An 18,999-nucleotide genomic window follows, 5' to 3' on the forward strand; every position below is an offset into this window, starting at 1 on the left:
AAGGGAGTACATATTTTTGTCTTCCTCTTATACTGTTACCACCATGTTAGTTTTGGGCTACTCTTACAATAGTGGTTTGGGTGGATCCTTCGTTGACCCAGAGCAGGCGCTTTCGTTTTTTTGTATTCTGATGCTACCAGCTGACTATCTCAGCCCGTAACATTACGCACATAAGCTTTTAAGGATTTGTGAAATTTGAGGGTCAGTGCATTGTTCAAGACTTATTGGCAGCATGGAATGAACAAAATTCTGCTAGCAATAATAAGTTGTATCTGACCTGTTGTTTGAAAGCTCAGTTATATTCCCAAGCAGTAATTCTTGCATGTAAGAAGAGAATAAATCAGTTCTTCCACGATGACCGTATTTTCATTGCCAGATGAAATTTCAGAACAGAATCACTTATCAAAACAATGTTTTTGAGAAATTATGAGATCGGGCCAGTTAAGTTCTTCATTATGTAAATTATGGGTTGAAATCAATCCCACCTATTGTAATACACAAAAGAAAAAAAAAGCTATCGTCCCACTTTGTAACATATTGTGTTGTTCAGTGTTAGCTTCTGTTCTTGGCCTATTCATAGATCTGCAGCCCATTACAGTGGCGCCTGTTAGAGCGAATACTGTGAAAGTTTTGCCAGTTTTTCTATGATAAACCATGTTTTCCAGGAATTCCTACTTATAAAAAATCCCTCACAGTTGAGACTTGGCATGGAAAGTCTTGATTCACAAAGATTTTGCTTGTATATTTATCCAGATTTTCAAAAATAAATCAGTCATCTAATTTATTAAGTCAGAAGGATTTCAAAATAATATATTGTTTGAGGATCATAGAATTGTATATGTTTCCAACAAATACAATTCTGATCACTTAATCTAAATGACATATTTCCTGACAATGAATGATTGCTTTGTTGCTCTTACCTCACAAATCACTCTTAAATGTTTCTGTGTGTTTTGTCTGTTGAGTAGCTCCATGCAGAAACTGGTAAGTAGTTTAAAATGGTCAAATTATTTTCAGTATTCTAGAAATACTCAAATGGCTAAGGTATTTTTCTTTGAAAAGCTAACCGTGTATCAATGAAAATTTAACTGTATAAATAACTCTTTAACTTACAGTATGATATTGATATTGCATCCTAATGTGCATTTTAAAACTTATTTTTTCTATATGTCATGCTTATTTTATAGGTGGCAGGATTATTCCATTTAGTTAATTACATGTAAATAACTATTAATGCACATTATGAAAGTTCATCATGGACATACGAGAGTCAGTCTGCTTCGTGACTCTTCACTAGGATGTTTCCATAGTTCTGATAGAGACAAACTATAACACTGGCAATTTCTAACTAATAATCCATATAATTGTGCAGATTTTAATTGTCTGCATAGACAGCCAAACCAGGGAAAAATACTTATTCTGTATTGCAAACATTTCTTTTTGACTGCATATTAGTACTTTATGTTTCCTGTTGAAATCAGGTCTGGGGAAAGAGCTATTATCTAAAGTTTATTTACACAGAAATTAACAACAACAGAAATCACATGTTCGAAGCCTGTATGTGTGAAAAGAAGTTTAAAGAATAACTGGGTAACATTAGGGAGGTAAGTATTTATTCAGCTACACAGAAGGAAACTGAAAGATGTTAAGCATAACTGGAAGGAGAATAAATTCAAACAGGATTTTGAAAGGAATCCCCTGAAGTCAGCAAATGAGAGGAAGAAAATGCTACCTTCCAGTCTGAATTAGAGAGAAGGATTAATGTGGATTAATTGTCTCAGTAGAGGAAATAAACAGTTGAGTGGATACTTGTAACTAATTTGATAAGTATGTCACACTCTAAGTGATCCAGTTGTCACCCGCTATTAATCTTACAGGACAGTTAATTCAACACATGGAACAGATTGTGATGAAGGCACTGACCAAGAAACGAGTATTTGCTAACATGATGAAATAATTAGCATTCAGTAGAGATCAACTGTACTTCAATGTGAGAAGCTGATAATCACTTAGCTGAGCTTGGTTCAAATAAATACTTCCTTTCAGCATTCAAAGCAGTATCAGCCAGCCCAAGTACGTAGCCAGTTATGCACTTGCATGTCTGCTTTTTAGGTTCATGTATTCCGGTCTGTGGGCTTATCACGTACGCATCTAAAATCAGAACTGTGAAAAATGTTCAGCTTGAAAAACAGCTGCTAATTTGAAATGAGTGAAGTCTAAAGGGTTCAGGTAAATGTTTCGTTCATCATCTCTTGATCTTCTGCAAAGAATGTACAGATAGGAACGTACCATTCTTGGGAGAAGTACTAGTTGGCACTGGTCAGAAACATGCCAGAAACCTGCTCGTGTTTCAGAGCAATGTTCAAACCTGTGCTCTGTCTCTTTTTATTTTATTCATAAGGTGTAGGTCTTGCAGCTGGCCACCAGTTTAGCAAGGATTGTGGTTTGTGCTACTGTACCCACTGTACCATACTGCAGGATGGGTTCTCTATGACTGCCGGTCTCAATATCTACTGGTGGAAATACCTCTGGCCCACAAAGAATTAGTAGCCTCAGGCACTTCTAGGCAAAAAATCAATAGATCGTGAACAATTTCAGTTATGCAAAGTCTTTAAGCTAATACTGTCACAAAATAATGAAGCCAAGATCTCATATCCGTCAGAAGCTCACCCAAAGTTGCCATAAGAATGTGATGATGTGGAACAGGAATAGCATATACATTTATATTTTTCATATGGTTAATTAAACCCATAGAATCATTCTGTACATACTAAGGTTTTATTGGTATTAGAATAAAGAATTTCTTTTTTGAAAAAAATTACTGATAATTACTTCTCTCTGTGCTTCTAATCAACAGTCTTTGATGTGCATCTGTTTTTTAAGTACATCTGTAACTTCCAGTCAGGAAAAGCCTTTTATGGCAAGTAGCCTTTAAGCTACATGCTGTGTTTATTTCATATATTCTTTTTCCTTTTCTCCTTAAGAAAGCATTCACACATTTTTCTTCAACTTTATCAGTGAATATATACTTTAGAACATTTTAAGCAGGAAAAAACTTCAATTTTCAATTTAGTTTAGACTGTTTGTTTAAACTGATGGTCGAGATTGGAGTGCCGTCTTTCTTGCAGATGTGTATCAGAATAAGAAAAGAAGCTGATGTGTCCACTCCACATGTATTATTAGATGCCGTGTTATACCACTTCTTATAATCAAGCGATGCCAAGGCTGTGTCCAGCCGCTGCATATATGAGGGGGGAAGACATCCCCCTGTGGTGCTGAGAGCATCTGCAGCAATAGGCTGGCAGAAGAGAGATGCTGCAGACCATTCACACCCCTAGCAAATCAACGTCTCTTACCTCTGGGAAGGGAAAAAAGTATTTTTGTTGTTGTTCTTCGGGTCAGTGCTAAATACAAAAAATACATGGTTTTAAATACGTGTTTAAACACTGATGCACTTCGGTTTGCAATACATACTCATTATTTAGTCTGTTTAGGCATGTGAAGCAGCTCATGTGGATAAATTTTTTGTCAAGGGCTTACTTCAGTTTAGTGAAATAAATTTCAAGTAAGCCTTTGTTCAGTCTGCGTGGCTGCTCCACGTGAAGCCAGCGCTGCCCCACTGTCGGTGTTCCCGCAGGTGGGCTGGGGGAAGGAACGCGCGGGTGCTGCTCACCCAGCCCTGCAGCCCTCGCCCAGTCTGCAGGGTGGCCTTCAGCACCACGGGAGGCAGTCTGAGCCTTCCTGCAGGCACGATTTTGTACTTTGGTGGATGAGCAGCCGTTAATACGGCCTCTTCTGCCTGCAGAGCTGCGGCTGGTAATTGCCAGGTGGTGGGCACCGAGGAATAGCTGGGGCAAAAATGTCAGCCGCTCCAGCTGCATCCAGAAAAGGGGCATTCCCCATAACCGCAGTGATACTGATTTCGTTCTGGAAATACACTCTATTCAGGCTTCTCATGGCTCTTCCTAGACATGTTTTTATGGTGAAGGTGAATAACAAGTCTAGGCTGTACAGCACTCCCCTGACAGATCACGTTTTGTTATTTGCTTATTGCAGCATCTGATGTAAAATTTATTAGAGGCGTACGGTTTAGTACAGCCAGTGTTGGGGTTTGAGTTCTTTTTGGTTTTGTCATACCATCAGCAGATAAGTTTATCCAAACAGAATTCCTTTCAAAGTAAAATTTCTTTGTGTGAGGACTAAGCGTGTACATTCATATGTGGAAAGCTTCTGGAAAGTCAGTTCCTTTTGGATTTATAATTGCAGCTGTAAAATGAAGCTAACAGAAGCATCACAGAAGTCATGGGCAGGACTCGCTACCATACTCAGAAATGTTCAGACTTGGGACTTCTATAGATCTATAAAGTTTTCTTATCTTTACCACAAAGTAAAGTTAAAGCATGTGCTGGCTGGTTATCCAGGAAAAAGTGATGATGGCCTTAATATGGTTCTGTAAACATTGCTATTTGTTTCACTCAATTATGTAAACATTTTTTTAAAAAAGCAATAACCTGAGGATAATGGTAAACAATACTCTGGAGTAAACCTAAAGAAAAATCCAGGTTGCTTTGTAAAGTGGTCCCATTCAAACACAATTAGTTTTCATTTAGTTAAATGTAAAGTTATCTTGGCGGATCAAAGAGTTATAGACAAGGAATGCATACCTGCAGGATGAGGAATGGCATCTAAAAAACAGTGTTTCTCAGAAGAAATCACTTGAGTCCACTACAAAGTAGAGAGAAAAATTTCAAATATAATTCTTGGCTGTTTAACTTCCATAATAAGGAAAAAGCGCAAGAAATCAATTTTATCCTATGTATGAGCAGAACTCTGACATCCAGTCTGAGACCTGGATTTTATAGAAGGTATTGGAAAACTGAACAGCTAGTTCAGTTGGAAACTCTGCAGAGTCAAAAACTTTATGTGAGGGCTACAAAATAAGAAAGGTGCACAAAGACTGCCGTATGTTTAACTTCTCAGAAAGATGATGAGCAGAGATTTATCTATAACGCATAAAGAGAAAAGTCTGATCTAGGACAGAAAGGCATAATGAGAAATAATAGCTGGATATTAAAATTTAAGTTAGGAATTGGGCAGATATTTCTGGCAGTGGAATGATTAACAATTACCAGAGGAAGTGGTGGATCCTCTGTCTCCTCTTGTCTTCAGATCCAGACCGGATGCATTTCTCCAACAAGTTAACCTCAACAGCATATGAGAATAATGTTTGATTTCTCATGTTTATGCAAGAGATCTCACTAGAAGTTCTCTTGACCACACTTCTCACTTGCAATCACTGCATCATCTTAAGTTTTAAGGAATAAAACATGTTTTCAATTACATTAATATAAAGTGTAAGCATTCTTAGAGAGACATGCATTATCTAATTTTCCTATCTAGATATTTATTATTTAATTTACAGACCTTGGAAAGGTATGCAGGTTTGAGACAATCTTGATGCAGTGAACTTCAGATAAGAACTGGTTCACCTGGCTTCAAGGCAAAGAAGACACTTTAAGTTGTTAAGTCTAATAACAAACTTTGAGAAATCACAGGTTATTTGGCTTGTGGTTTGTCCTTACTACGCTCCCATGTGCATCTGCAGTAAAATATAGGACACATATTTAATGCTGCTATTACATGCAGACTTGAATTTATTTGGAAAAGTTGTAGAGCATAATTTAAAGAAAATTTAGAGAAAGTACAGCATAAATTGTTTGTTTCTATGTGAACTTCCATTTTAAATAACCATAACTTTGAAACCACCTCATTTATTTCCTCAAATGCGACTCTTTCAGTATGGAAACCTCCAAGCATATCAGATTGAATTTTCTGCTTTTGGCTGTTTTACACTGTATTCTGATTAACATTTTTAAAAAAGGGAAAAAAATGCCTATCAATAACTCAATATCAGCAATACAAAAAAAAAATTAAATATTTTGCAACCCATTCACTGAAACCCACTAACTATGATATTTTTTAAAGGCTCATGATACCTTGAGCAAAATTATTTTTCTAGGGAACAAGAAATTAATGAGTGGTATACACCAGTTTAGTGGTGGTGGTCCCATGGTCTGTTTATGCATTACTTTGGGAAAGCCGAAAAGAGATACTTTTAAACTCAGTTTACCTTAGGTCCTTGATCCTGATTTACTGATATTTCCTCCTGTCATGTCCAAGCCTCAAGTGCTAGTTGGTCAAAAAAGTTTAGTTAACATTTCACAGCAATGCGGGAACATCTAAAGAGCCGCTCGCGTGGGGTTTTTGTGGGGGTCGGGGTGCAAAATTTTTCCTGTGGCAAGAATTATGCAGAGAGTTGAACCAAACATTGCTCAAAAAAGTCAGAAAAAAAGTCCAGCAGGAAGTTTGAAGAAAATGCGTTCAGTAGTTTTAAATTAACGATGAATGGTTGTACAGTTTCATGGTTCAGAGTTTGAGATGCCCCCCCTCCAGACACTGTCTGTGCGCCAGAAACACGGCCAGGCTGGGAGCCAGGGGTACAGCAAAGCTCTAGGTGCATGGTGCGTGAAAATGAAAGTAGGTTTAATGGTATTTTATAAAAGAAAATAGACAATAACACAAATAGCTGATGGTCATACAACTTCTCTTTCTTTCATGTTCCAGGCCAAGTCTGTCAGGCAGCATGAAACAGTCAGTGTCTGATATTTTAGTCTGAATAAGGCTCCTTTAAAACCAAAGAAGTTACACACTGTGTATGCGCTGATGAATGTACGGTAGTTGTGTACCTGTCTGAATACTAGTTTTGGGGTATGGAGGGAGCTGTGTTTTTCCCTGGAGTGCTGAAACTCACCGTTTAGTCCACCTGTTTCTTTCCACAGCTCTCTCCATAATGTGTTTGAAGTGGAAAAAAATAGGATCAACATCCCAGGAGAGCTGTGCTGCCACTTCCCACAGAGGCAGCGGAGGGGCTCAGGTGCAGCGTGACTTCTGTTACGGAGGGACCGTGACCCTGGTGCCTTTTCGCTTCCTTGCAGAGCTCCTCATGCACTCCTTTTCAAAAAATAATAGCAGAAAGCCGGTCCAGATCATAGTTAACAGAACCCAGTCAGGTGATTTTAGGATCCCAACTTCATTGTAAAGTAGACTCTATATAAGCAACAGACTTCCAAAAAAGTTCCATGGGCCATAAAGCTGCTTCTAAAGTTCTGACAGTGGTTTGATGATACTAGTACACAAACAAAAGCTTTAGTAAGCTAAAACGCCATATCAGATACTATATGTATCCATTTTTTATAAATGGCTGTGCAGTATTGATTTCAATATCCATGAAAAACTGGTGTGTGACTACTGGGAAACAAGTACGATTTAAGGTGAAAAGTGTCCTTTCTCCTGCTTCTGATAGTGAATAAACTTCCTGTAGCTATACGATGTGGAATTAACTGGTTACAGCGTTAAGTCAGCCTGGCATGCATATGGGTATTAGGTGCTCGTAGGCAGTCTTGGGAAAGTGCTTCTCTTTAAGCCAGCAAGAAAGCTGCTGGAATACGTTTAGGGACAAAGCCAGGTAACTCGGGACATCTTTTAAATCCTGACTGGCTACAGCTCAAAGATAGTGACTGTATAGTAGTTAACTAAATATGCTGGGGTGTTATCTGGCACTGCCTTGAGTGGCACAGGTTGGTCCACATCTGTATTGCTCTGCTTAGAGCTCCCAAGCCAGGGACATGCCCGAGGGGGCAGCCCTGGCCTCTGCTGTCTCCCTGGGAAGGGCAAGGGCTGCGGCAGGTCAAAACCTGACAGACGATTGAGGTACAGTACTTGGGGGTATTCTCTAACGCTGTTTAATTTAGTAATGCAGGTGTAGCATTACTGTGGAGAAGTCCGTGGCCGTAGCGTGTGGGATGTGCAGGTAAAAGAAGGTCCTGAAAGCTGAATTTAGATCACTAGGAATAAAGAGTACGTCACACTCTATCAGCAGAGGGGAAATATCAGAAAAGATAATATCTTAACTGGAAGAGCAAGACAGCGACTCCATCGTGACCATAGCACAGATAGTAAAAGTTCTGAGTGTGGGTTTGGTGAAGAAAACAAGTGCGTGTGCTTCATCTCGCTGCGCCAGAAAAATGTCTGAGGAGAAGGGAAAAGTGTACGCGGTATACACCAATGTAGTTACGGATAAACAGAGACTAACCTGACCAAATTTAGGTAGGCAGTATGAATACCTTCTGTTTCAGCACCTTCTCAAGTACAAATCAAATGAATACCTGCAAGCAATGCAGGTGCAGCAGTTAATCTGGTACGCCATTCCTGATGAGCAGACTGAGGTAATAATTTTACATCATATTATTAGAAATAATACATTCATCTTCACTTTCAGTTGTTATTCAGTAGGAGTCTTCCTGCTGGATCGTACTGTATTCTGTTGTCTGGTGTTCAATTTAGTCTCTTTTCTTACTGAACTTCAATAGGATTACCTGTGCATTACTTAAGAGAGGCAGAAGTGATAACTAAAACTATCTTCTGAGCTGTTTCAGTTAACAAAAAGAAAAAGAGAAATAAAGAAAAAGGTCCTGAAACAAAATTGTTCCTCAGTTCTTGACCAGAATCCCTAAAAAGAATTAAAAAACCCAAACCCTTCACAAGTAAATAGGATTTCACAGAAGAAAAAAACTCTAAAAAAATATCAACTGCCCAGTATAATCTCTCTCTATTTTTAAGAAACCCTTAATTTTAAGAACAAAATGCAGTTTCCAGTATGAAATTAAACCTCGCAGGTGCCACAAATAAATGTTGTCTCAATAGAATTTATTTTCTATTTCCTATATGGTGAGATAAAAATCAAATTAATTAAATTGGCTAGAAAAAGGAGAAATGGAAGAAAAATAAAGAATCTGTTTTGAAATACTGGACAGAGGGAGTTTTAAGTCAGATTAGTGTCCAATCAGACCTAGAGAAGTTCAAAGCCAACTAGTTCTTAGCGATAATCATTGCCTATAGAGTTAAAATATATTTACATGTATATGCATACTCTTGACTGTGTATAAATATTTTTTTATTATTATTTTGAAATTTACTTTATATTGCACTGTGAAAGGAAGGAAAATAAACAAACCCAAACCTTTCATTGGAAATATTTTGCTTGGCTCTGCTTGCAAAGCATCTGATCTGACATGGTGTTGACTAAGATAAGAATTGTGAGTACCCTGTATGCAACTGATACTCATATCATTTGAATTCTGAGCTAAATCTACATCAGATAAACATTTTGGCTGCAATGGAGACCCACCTGTTTTCACACAACTGTGACTGAAAGGACAACAGGACTGAACATTTAAATATCTGTACTATTCAGTTAAACATAGGTCTTCTATCAGAGTTTTCTGAGAGTTTCCATGTCACCTTGAGTGTGCTAGTTTTCCTCTTCCCCTAGTATGCTTTCTTTTGCTTTCTTCTCTGAGTGTGTATGTGTGAATTTTTATTTTTGCACTTTTTATATACATTAATGAATAGAATGGCTTATGTTCTAGGCAGAGTAATGGGTACTTCTACAAAGAAAAATTAATAGTCTTTGAAATGATGGAAGTGCAAGCCAGTTTTCAGTTAATATCTCACTGCCATCTACTGTATACGTTGGAAAACTGCACTGTGGTAAATGGATTGCATATCAGCAATGTAAGATGACTCTTTTCCCAGTGAATTTGCCCTAAAGTTGAGGAAAAAATCCACTGAACACTCAATAGGCTGTGACACGTAAATTCCATTCTTTGTGGAGGAATCAGTATTTCTTAAACAGATGACAATGTCTGATGATACTTAGTATTGTCCAGAAGGAAAGAACATCAGATTTTAGTATTGCTTAGTTAGTTTGTGTTAAGGCCAGATGAAAAGTAGATATGTACTTTGGGAGAAAAAGAGTACTTTGCTTGGCTTATTCTTGCCCTAAATAGTAAAACTTCTCATTTCTTAGTGGATGTGTCAAAACAAAAAAAGCTAGTGGGATTAAGATACAGAAACTTGGGATAAGATAAACTAAGATTTCTTTTAGTTGAGGAATTATTCTTTTATTCTTTTAAATTAGCTTTCATCTAGTAGCTGATGCCCAGTGTGTACAAACACCAAGTATATGCAATGTTAAGTGTTGGTTAGGGTGTAATAATTTACCAAAGTTGTGAAATTATTAAGTTGAAAAGAAAATATCAGGATTCTGGCTCTCAGGGACTGAATAAGATATCATGCAAGTTAGCTCTGGACTACCAGTGCTTTTGTAATGATTTGTGTAGAAATTACAAGGTTTACTCAAGACAGAAATTTCCTTGATTTTCATCAGGAAAGCTGACATCAAATAGACAAGAATGTGTGAAAAGCATCAAACTGTGCATTTACATAAAGGACCTCATTTTCTTAGTCTATTATTCATTTCAATAGGCCAGGAATACATACTATTTATACCATTAGCTATTAGTATTGCACCAAAAAGTGCAAAACAAGACCAGTAAGCTTGCAAACTCAAGCACTTCAAAGCTGACGAAGTGCCTTCATTTGCTCCTTCTTTGTAGCAGTTGTGATAAAGTCTATGATTATGGTATGGTCTTTTTCTATTTTTATTCAGTATTTGTTCTAAGACCTCATTTGCTCAACATTATTCAACCCTTTCAAATGAAGAAAGAATGATAAAATCATTCATTACATTTCTATGGTGTCCCTTGTTACCATGTTTCAGTGCTTTAGAAACACTAATTAACCCACCTTTACAAATTCTGGTATTTTTGGATTTGAAATGGTGTTGTGGGCAGCTGATGTACTCTATGTGATCATACCATCCCTTCTGTTGTCTTCAGAGGCAAATATGTGTTCGCAGGATTTCTTCAAATGATATTAGAAATTCACCGAGGAAAACAAGGAACTGGTTTCTGACACTTGACCCTTTCTGTCCCATCTCCTCAACCTTCTTACTTCTTTTCCAGTGTCACCATCCAAGTCCCGATGTCTTTCACTCTCTGTCCAAAAAGGCTATTTTACTTTGGCTGATTTCCCCCAAGTCATATTCTTCCTGTAGCACATATTGAGCACAGCCAATTTCAGCCTGAATTTGATGATGTTAAAAAAAACCAACAGCAAACTGGCTTAGGAAACCTGTCATGAATTCAGTAGCAGGTGACATTGGTAGAGATGCCCACGATGTGCAGTTTGCTAAGTTATTAAAGCTCTTTGCATCCTTTTACCGTGGGCCACTTGTCAGCATTGGTTTGTAAATCGTGCTTTGGGAAGAGGTTGACTTTGTAGCAGTGGGGAAATTTTTTCTTTCATTGAGTGTGTGTTTATAAGATTTCTTAACAATTTGTGCATTTCTCTGGCAGTTTCAGTATCCAAAATTTTTAACCCGACTGAAAGCCCCAGGAAATAAATTACCTCTGGGGAATAATTTCTGGACCGAATCCTTTGTTTGCTTGGTGGTTGGATTTTTGCAGTCACTGTTTATGTGTAGTTTGATGTGCGGTGCAAATGGGGAGTAAATGATGAGGCATCTGCTGGTCTGTGTAGGACAGAAGTTGTCCTGCCAGAGAGGGCTCCTCCAGAAGCTTACATCTGTCATCTTTCTCTTGTGTTGATCTGACTGTTTAATCATCGAGTACCTCTATCAGCTTTCCATTGCTGTCATTAGTTCCCTGGTGCCTGCCATCCTTCAGTGACACGACTTGAGTGTAATAACTTTTCTAGCTTACCACGCAGATGAGATGCTGCCACGCATGGGGTCTATGATGGAACTGCAGCAGTAGAATGATGTACAGGTGTGCAACATTTACCTCCTAAAAGGACAAATGAAAGGGAAGAAAAGATTAAAAGATGTATTTAGCAAGGTCTGCTGGTATCCCAGGACACCATTGTGCCTTTGCTGCTAGCAGTGAAAGTTCTGTGTACAAAAATCCAGGGAAGCAGGCAGACACCTCTAAATCCCATTACTCAATAATCATCAATAGAAGAGAAAAATGTTTTAAAGAAAGAAGAGAGTATTAAACATTCTGATATCTCTAAAAGAATAATTTGCATGTGAGAACACTGAAAATTTGTGAGGGAATTGCACTATGAAATAAAGCTTCAGATAGTTGTTGGTTTTTTTTCTTTTATTAAATGTTTTAAATTTACATCCTTGCTGCCCTCGTGTGGATATGTACTGTGTGTCCTCCGTCTGTTGAAACTAGCAATGGACAGATTTTGTTAGAAGAGCAGTACATACAACAGTATTTACACAGCAGATGAAGGACAGTTCAGATACTGAACTGATGCTGTCTGTCGGAGCCAAGGATCTTGAGCAAAGTGGCTCAGAGTGTCTGTGAATACATTTGCTGCATTTTAGTTCTGGAGAACCAGGAGTGCCCTGACTGTTAGGAATCTGCTGCCCAAACTCTGCGTGGAGAAAGCTGCCTTTGCAGCTGACAGAAAGTGATGAAGTCTCATTCTGAACCAGCTAGTGTGTATCCTGAATTGACCAGGTGGGTCCATCCAGAAGGAACATGCAGTATTTCCAAACACCTTTCAGCTCAAGGTATGAGACAAACCAGAGTACTGACCACAAGTCTCTAATATACCAGCATGCAGCAGCTGTAGGAGCAACACTGGTAAAATGATACAAAAAAAAGGAGGAAAAATAATCCAGCAGGAGCCAAGTTAAATAATTATTTTTGTAGCTGTCACTTGCTGGTGTACAGACAATTGCTGTGTATATTAGCATAATTAATGTTTTTTTCAGGAATTCATGTTGGAATTGCATTATTACCCATATGTTATTGTACCATTACCTATATGTTATCATACCATTAGAAGCTGTGGTACATTCTTAGCCAACAATAATGTTTCATTGCATAGCGTATTAGTTGCCCATCTATCTACCAGAACCAAGTGGTCCAAACAAAAGTTTAATGAATAATACTGTAAAGATACCAACCGTTGGGATAAGTTACTTTTAGAAAATTAGGACTTACTCGTTGCTAATTTATAAAGCAAATAGCAAAACTGAATTTTATAACATTACAATAAAGGGTTTGAATGAATGGCTTTGGCAATCTTGCTTCTGTAAAATAACTTGTGGAGAAATATGAGATACAGAATCATAGATAAGCTTTTAAGGCTTTTATTTGCTAGATAATTGAACACCGGGTCTAGCCAAGTTTCAGATCTTTCTTAGGTGCTATACATTTCAGTATATACATACGACTTCTTTATAGAGTATTAAACAAATTCTCTAAATTATGTTCAGAGCTGACTCTGATAATAAAAATTGAGGAGCCCTTTTTTAGACAGTCAGAGATAAAAAGTGTGTTTCAAAGAAAAGTTAGTTAGTTAGTTTGCTTGGGAAAATACAATCAAAATAAAAACAGGAGTACAGTAACCTGAACAGTGCTCAGATATCCTGCTCTTTGCATGGACTATTTATGTTTGCTCCCATTGCTGTTAACACCAAAGGCTTTCACAAACAGATTGTCTGCAGGCCTAAAATAAAGACGGAAGATGAGACCTGAGGTGGAGGCCCGTGGCTTGGAAAGGAGAAGCGAGGCGCCTGGCTATCTGCCAGATGACAAGCAGGCGAGTTGTCACTCGGAAGGATGTAAGGTCGCTTAAAGAGTGGTGCTGGCTGCGGATCCCAGGTGGCTGCGCTGGACGATTTGCTCACTTGGGTGCTGTTTCTGAGCAGGAGGTGTTTATAGGCTAGGTGGATCAGACTTAATATCTCAGATATCGTCACTTTCTGTCCTGTGCAGTAATACTATAACCTGTTATTGATAGCGGTAAAACCCCTCTAGAGAGGCAGAGTCCTTTTGCTTTCCCTCCTTCTTTGCTTCAGCCAGGGATTGCCTTCTGTGTGCAACAGCAAGTTCTGGGCTCTAATACACCGCGGCTAAAAGCCCACTCCTTTTCAACTGCCCCAGCAAAGCCGCGCACAGCAGAGCCCTGCTGCTTCCTATGGAGAGGTGGCTGGGGGTCCGGGCTCTTGCTCTCGGGAGCAGCGAGCATGGCAAGGCATGGGGGGCCATGCAAGGCTCCCTGCGGACGAGGTTCTCCACACCCGCCCCATGGCACAGGGCGGAGGGAGCCGCTGCCGTCCCAGCCCTGGGGGAGCATCCTCCCTGGGCCGTCTTTGCCCCACTGCCCTCCAGTTGGGGAACTGGGAGTTTGGCTCCCAGATCCTCTTTGAGGATTTACTTTCCGTATCATAAACATCATGTTCTTCAAAAGACATCTGTAGCAAGATACTCAGAAGTTACTTCTGTTCACTGTGCTTCTGCTGACAAAATAAGCGCTGTAATTGAAATCTGAATTTAATAAAAGTTCTCACGCGTGGGGACTTCAGCAGCATACTTTGTTTGAACTCTCTAGTCTTTATAGTCACTTTTTTCTTGCTAATCTCTGTTGCATTCTAGTAACAATATGGGAACCGATGGTTAGCCAAGAAATACCTTTTATATTCAGTTTTCTGGTTAAAATGACAGTTGGAATTTGGGACTCTTAGCATCACCAGCCATCTGGTTTTTCTCTGTGTGGTTTAATATTGTCCTGAAAATACTGAAACTTATTCTGTACAACAGGGCACGTGGAAATATAGTGAGCAGCCAAAGAGTTCACTAACAGGAGAACAAATTATCAGGTATCAACACCTCAGTGGTACTGCCTCCACATGAGTTGCTATTCCATGGCACATGTAAAAGAAGGTAATTTACTTTTGGTGTGCCTTGGGGCAAAAGCAAGTATGGGGATGATTGCTGCAGAGCAGCAGAAGCACTGTAATGTGTTTGTTGCACAACGACATGTCAAGTCACTGAAATTTACTCCAGTTCCTTTCTATTTTAAGGATATTGTATGAGGAGCGTGCTGGCAATTTGATTTGACGCTTGTGTTACAGGAGCTATTATGTAAGGCTTCGACAAAGATACCAAGTGGGTTGTGTGTCATTTTACCTGTGCATCTCAGAGTTTTCAGAGGAAAAATAATAGGATCTTTCACTACCTTAAACTTACAGTAAACATTTACTCTAGTTCTCTGGAGGAGGTTGTAGAGAAAACTAGATGAGTCACTCACTAGAGTTTATATTTCTTTTACTAATTGGTATGTACAGTGAAAAAGCTCAGAAAGTAAGATCACTGAGCAAACAGGATAGCAAAGCTCTAATTGATTCTGCTGGTGTTCTAAGAATCAATTGACCAGCAGCATTGGTCACTCGTTTCAAATTGTTTCCCCTCATCTACTCCTTCCTTAAAAATATTTTGAAGATTTGGGTTAAAAAAGTTAGAATATTTAAGGTGCAAGTCAGAACACAGTGTTGAACTATACATTCATCCCAGTTCTGATGCCTTACTATATACCAACTAGTAGAATCATGTAATAAAATTTTGATATGGAAATTTCTGTAATTCAAACCATCTTGTAATGCCACTTTGTGTCAAGTATTCCTTCTGTCTGACCTCATTAGGTGTGCCAAGTCATTAGATACAGTGTTACTAAAGAGTTTTAACTTAAAAGCTGCTTTGATTAATGATTGGCTGGACTGAGGTTTTACTGTGTAGGATTAACTAGATTTAAAAATGGCAAAATGCCATTTTTGCATTAATGCCAGACGTTAATGAGAAGCAGAAGTAAACTCCAAGGACCCTTCTGATTTTAATATGGACTAAACTCATGTGCTCATTACCTTAATGTCCTGTCCTATTTTATAAACAAGTATTCCAGTAATTCCAAGAGAATAGTAGCCTAGACAGCATATTAAAAATATGTAATCTGAAGTATATAACCCTATATTTTTAATGAATCATAAATTTTTATAATTTTAGAATCGGATTTGTTCAGTGTTATTATCAAATAGGGAAAAATGCTTCATACTGGTTTGGGCCTTTTTAACTAAGAAACAAAAAGGAAGTAAGGCACAGCCAGACTGGCAAACATTTCTCCCAACTAATAATGTACTGACAATGTAGATGAGAAATGCATTTTCACATTTTTATGTTGTCTGCTACTTGAATTTCCTTTTACTGTTTTCTTAAGTTCGTTTAGTTCTCCTGAAAGTTTACGAAGTTGGCACTTCTAGAGATTAATAACCTTAATTTATTACCGTTGATCATGTATTTCAATATATGATACTGCCAAGAAAACCCAGACTGTTCTCACTCCAGACAGCATTCAGTCATCTCCTTAAATCCTTATAGACTTGATAGGGTTTAAGCATATACTTAAAAGGTAATACATTACTGAATGAGGGCCTTTGTATCTAGAATTTTTTCAGGCCATGGTGTCTTTGCTGAGATAATCAAAGGGCACTGATTTATTCTTAGAGCTGAACACGAAAAACTTTCCCATCGCCGGAGCCTGAGAATTTTTTTCCTGCATTGATCCCGATTTCCCAATTTTGGTTATTTTCCAGTGAACTTCCAGTAGTAAGAAGTGTGTAATGAAATTTTTGTTTCTGCATAGTAATATGCTGTGAGAATTAAGCACAGTGTGCTAATAAGCAATAACAACAGTTCTTCGCAGAGGCGACACTGTTTCTGCCAAAGCATGTAGGATGACATCCAACCAAATACTTGGGCTGTAATGCCTAATTTCTCATTGAAATCACGGATGTATTGGACTTGACATAAATAGGATTACTCATTCACGCAAATTTACGTAAGGGTCCAAGGCACGTATCCAGCTTTCAGTGAGTTAGGAGTCTACGTACTTGTTTGGCTCAGGGCCCCAGGCACTTGCATAACGTTGCTTGTATGAGTTACCCCGCTGAAGTGAGACCTACATCAACGTGGTTACTCACACCAGCAAAATTGTGCCTGTGGACAAGTGATGACAGTCAGGGATCCTGCTTCCTCCTGTATCGCATTGAGAACTTCTGTTCTCACTGATGATCGAAGCTCACTAACCAGCATTACCTTTGCAGTCCCCATCGATAATTTCCGTGCCACTGAGTTTTTCAGCTACAGTCTAATACCACTTCTGTATTCTTTACTTAGTTGACTCATTGATATTATTTGTTTTTCCTTTTTTTAGGGAGAAGGCCAACAAAAACAAAGGACAAGAAAAAGAACAAGAAGAATTTGATGGAAAGGGCTCAGAAGCAGCACAGCATCTTTTTAGCGACAGATAAAACAAGCCAGTAAAGACTTGATTTTCTTTAATATATTTTTTGCGAAGTGCACAAAAGCTGCTATATGCTCCTGCCCATGGATGCACTACAATTCAGCTGCTTTGACAGTATTGGTGGCAAATAACTTGTGAAAAAAAAGCCCACAAGCTTGTTTGTTTTATTTATATATTTTTTTATTTTATTTTTTTCCTCTCATTTTTGACCTGAAGACTTCAAGGTCAGGAGTGCACTGAGTTGAATCAGTGAAAGTGGTGCTGAAGTATGTCAAAGATTTGTCCTGAGTGCCTGGTCAACATGTTGACACGGAAGGGAAGCAGGAAAGAAACCTATGTATCACCATTAGGCGGACTTGTGCATATTTAAATAAAAAAAAAAAGGAAGTCTTGGAGGTGTAGGTACTATTGCATTTATGGCCTTTGTTTCCTATATTTGTACATTTCAAGAGTAAATGGATATGACTTACCTACATAGCGTTAATGTACATTGTTCTCAGCACCTGCTACATTGAAACAGTTGTGTAATAAAACTGCTTTAAGATAATATACCACAGGAATTACTGCTTAGACTTACAGAAGCACAACAGACCCTATGTGTACATATTAATCTGTCTACATATAAATGAACATATTTACTGTACATCTATGCATTTTTATGTATAATACTTTATACATGTTTAAAGTTATGTCCTGTTGGTTCTAGTAATATACTTTAAAATAACCCAGTAAATGTTTACTTTTTACTATGTTTTAAGTATCTTCTCATATTTCTCAATAGTTACAAACTGGATTTTTTTTCTCATTTGTAAAGCACATTCAGATGACTAAACTACCTTGTACTGACACTCGCAATGGAGTGTCAGCTCTGAAGTATACTTGCCAGAGTAGTAAACCACAAATCTTTTCTGCTATTCTGTACTACTATCTCAGCCCCAGTGTATTTGTCTCAGAAAAAAGAAGTGTAACTTTTTTAAGAAGAGGCACGATGATAGGTTTTTTTGAGTGTCAGGAGAGAAATGACATGGGAAGTTCTTGGTATCTAAGATTGTATGTGTAGTTTTTTTCAAATATAATCCACAGTGTTTAATTTCTGTTAGTCCTGGTCCAGTCAGATACAGCAAACAAATACCTGAATAGGGGAGAAATAAAAGAAAAAGCTATGTGAGTTCAGTCATTCAAAAGTATAGCAAACACCAGTGTCCTGGTGTTGCCAGTTATTTGTGGAAGTTTAGCAAATTTAATCTGCATCTGGTGTTTGTTTTGGGTGTTTTTTGGGGAGGGGTGGAGAGAATTTTCTGTGTAGGAAGTTAAAATGGCTCGGGATGTGTAATTTGGTAATCCAGCATTATTGGGCTTGCATTCAAGGAGATTTTTTTAATATCTCCTGGGAAAAGCCCATGCTAAAATGGCTGTCATTTATGCTGTCACTTAGAGAAGTTATTCCAGATCTAGGACTAAAAATTGCATAGGACCTACCCAAAGCAAGGAAAAGGTAAAACAGACCCCAGACCCGTGCAGAACTCTTTTTGACATATACTTTAGAAAAATCCCACAAATCTCAGTTTTAGTTTTATGGGTTATATGCTTTACAAATAAACTAGGGGAAAAAAGCATCTGTAAGCACAAATATATACATATTTAGCTAGGACAAGTGTTGCTACAAAAATGTGCGGTAGTTAGGCACATATGAATGTTCCATGAAACCGCTTGTGGACTTCCAGTTAACCATGATGTTTTCACCATCTTTCATTTAGAATATGTTCATATTTACCTAGAACATAATAATGTTAAGGACAGTAAGATTGTTCTGATCCTGGGCTGCTATTTTGGACATCAAATGCTCACTTAAAAAAAAAAAAAAAAAAAGACAATAAGAACTGTAGCTGCCTGTTTGCTTACTGGTTATCAAATTTGGCT

General features: G+C 38.1%; 1 protein-coding gene across 1 annotated transcript in view; it reads left to right on the forward strand.

Moving 5' to 3' along the window:
* RSPO2 (R-spondin 2) overlaps positions 1 to 17,830 on the forward strand; it is a 53,840-nt gene extending 36,010 nt beyond the window's left edge. The window contains exon 4 of the mRNA XM_010576999.1: positions 16,990 to 17,830. Within this exon, the coding sequence (XP_010575301.1) occupies positions 16,990 to 17,099 (110 nt within the window). The 3' untranslated portion in view covers positions 17,100 to 17,830. The remainder of the gene's footprint in view (positions 1 to 16,989) is intronic.
* The last annotated feature ends 1,169 nt before the right edge of the window (positions 17,831 to 18,999 follow it).

Source organism: Haliaeetus leucocephalus, unplaced genomic scaffold (genome assembly GCF_000737465.1).
Source record: "Haliaeetus leucocephalus isolate CR32 unplaced genomic scaffold, Haliaeetus_leucocephalus-4.0 Scaffold555, whole genome shotgun sequence".
Taxonomy (NCBI): domain Eukaryota; kingdom Metazoa; phylum Chordata; class Aves; order Accipitriformes; family Accipitridae; genus Haliaeetus; species Haliaeetus leucocephalus.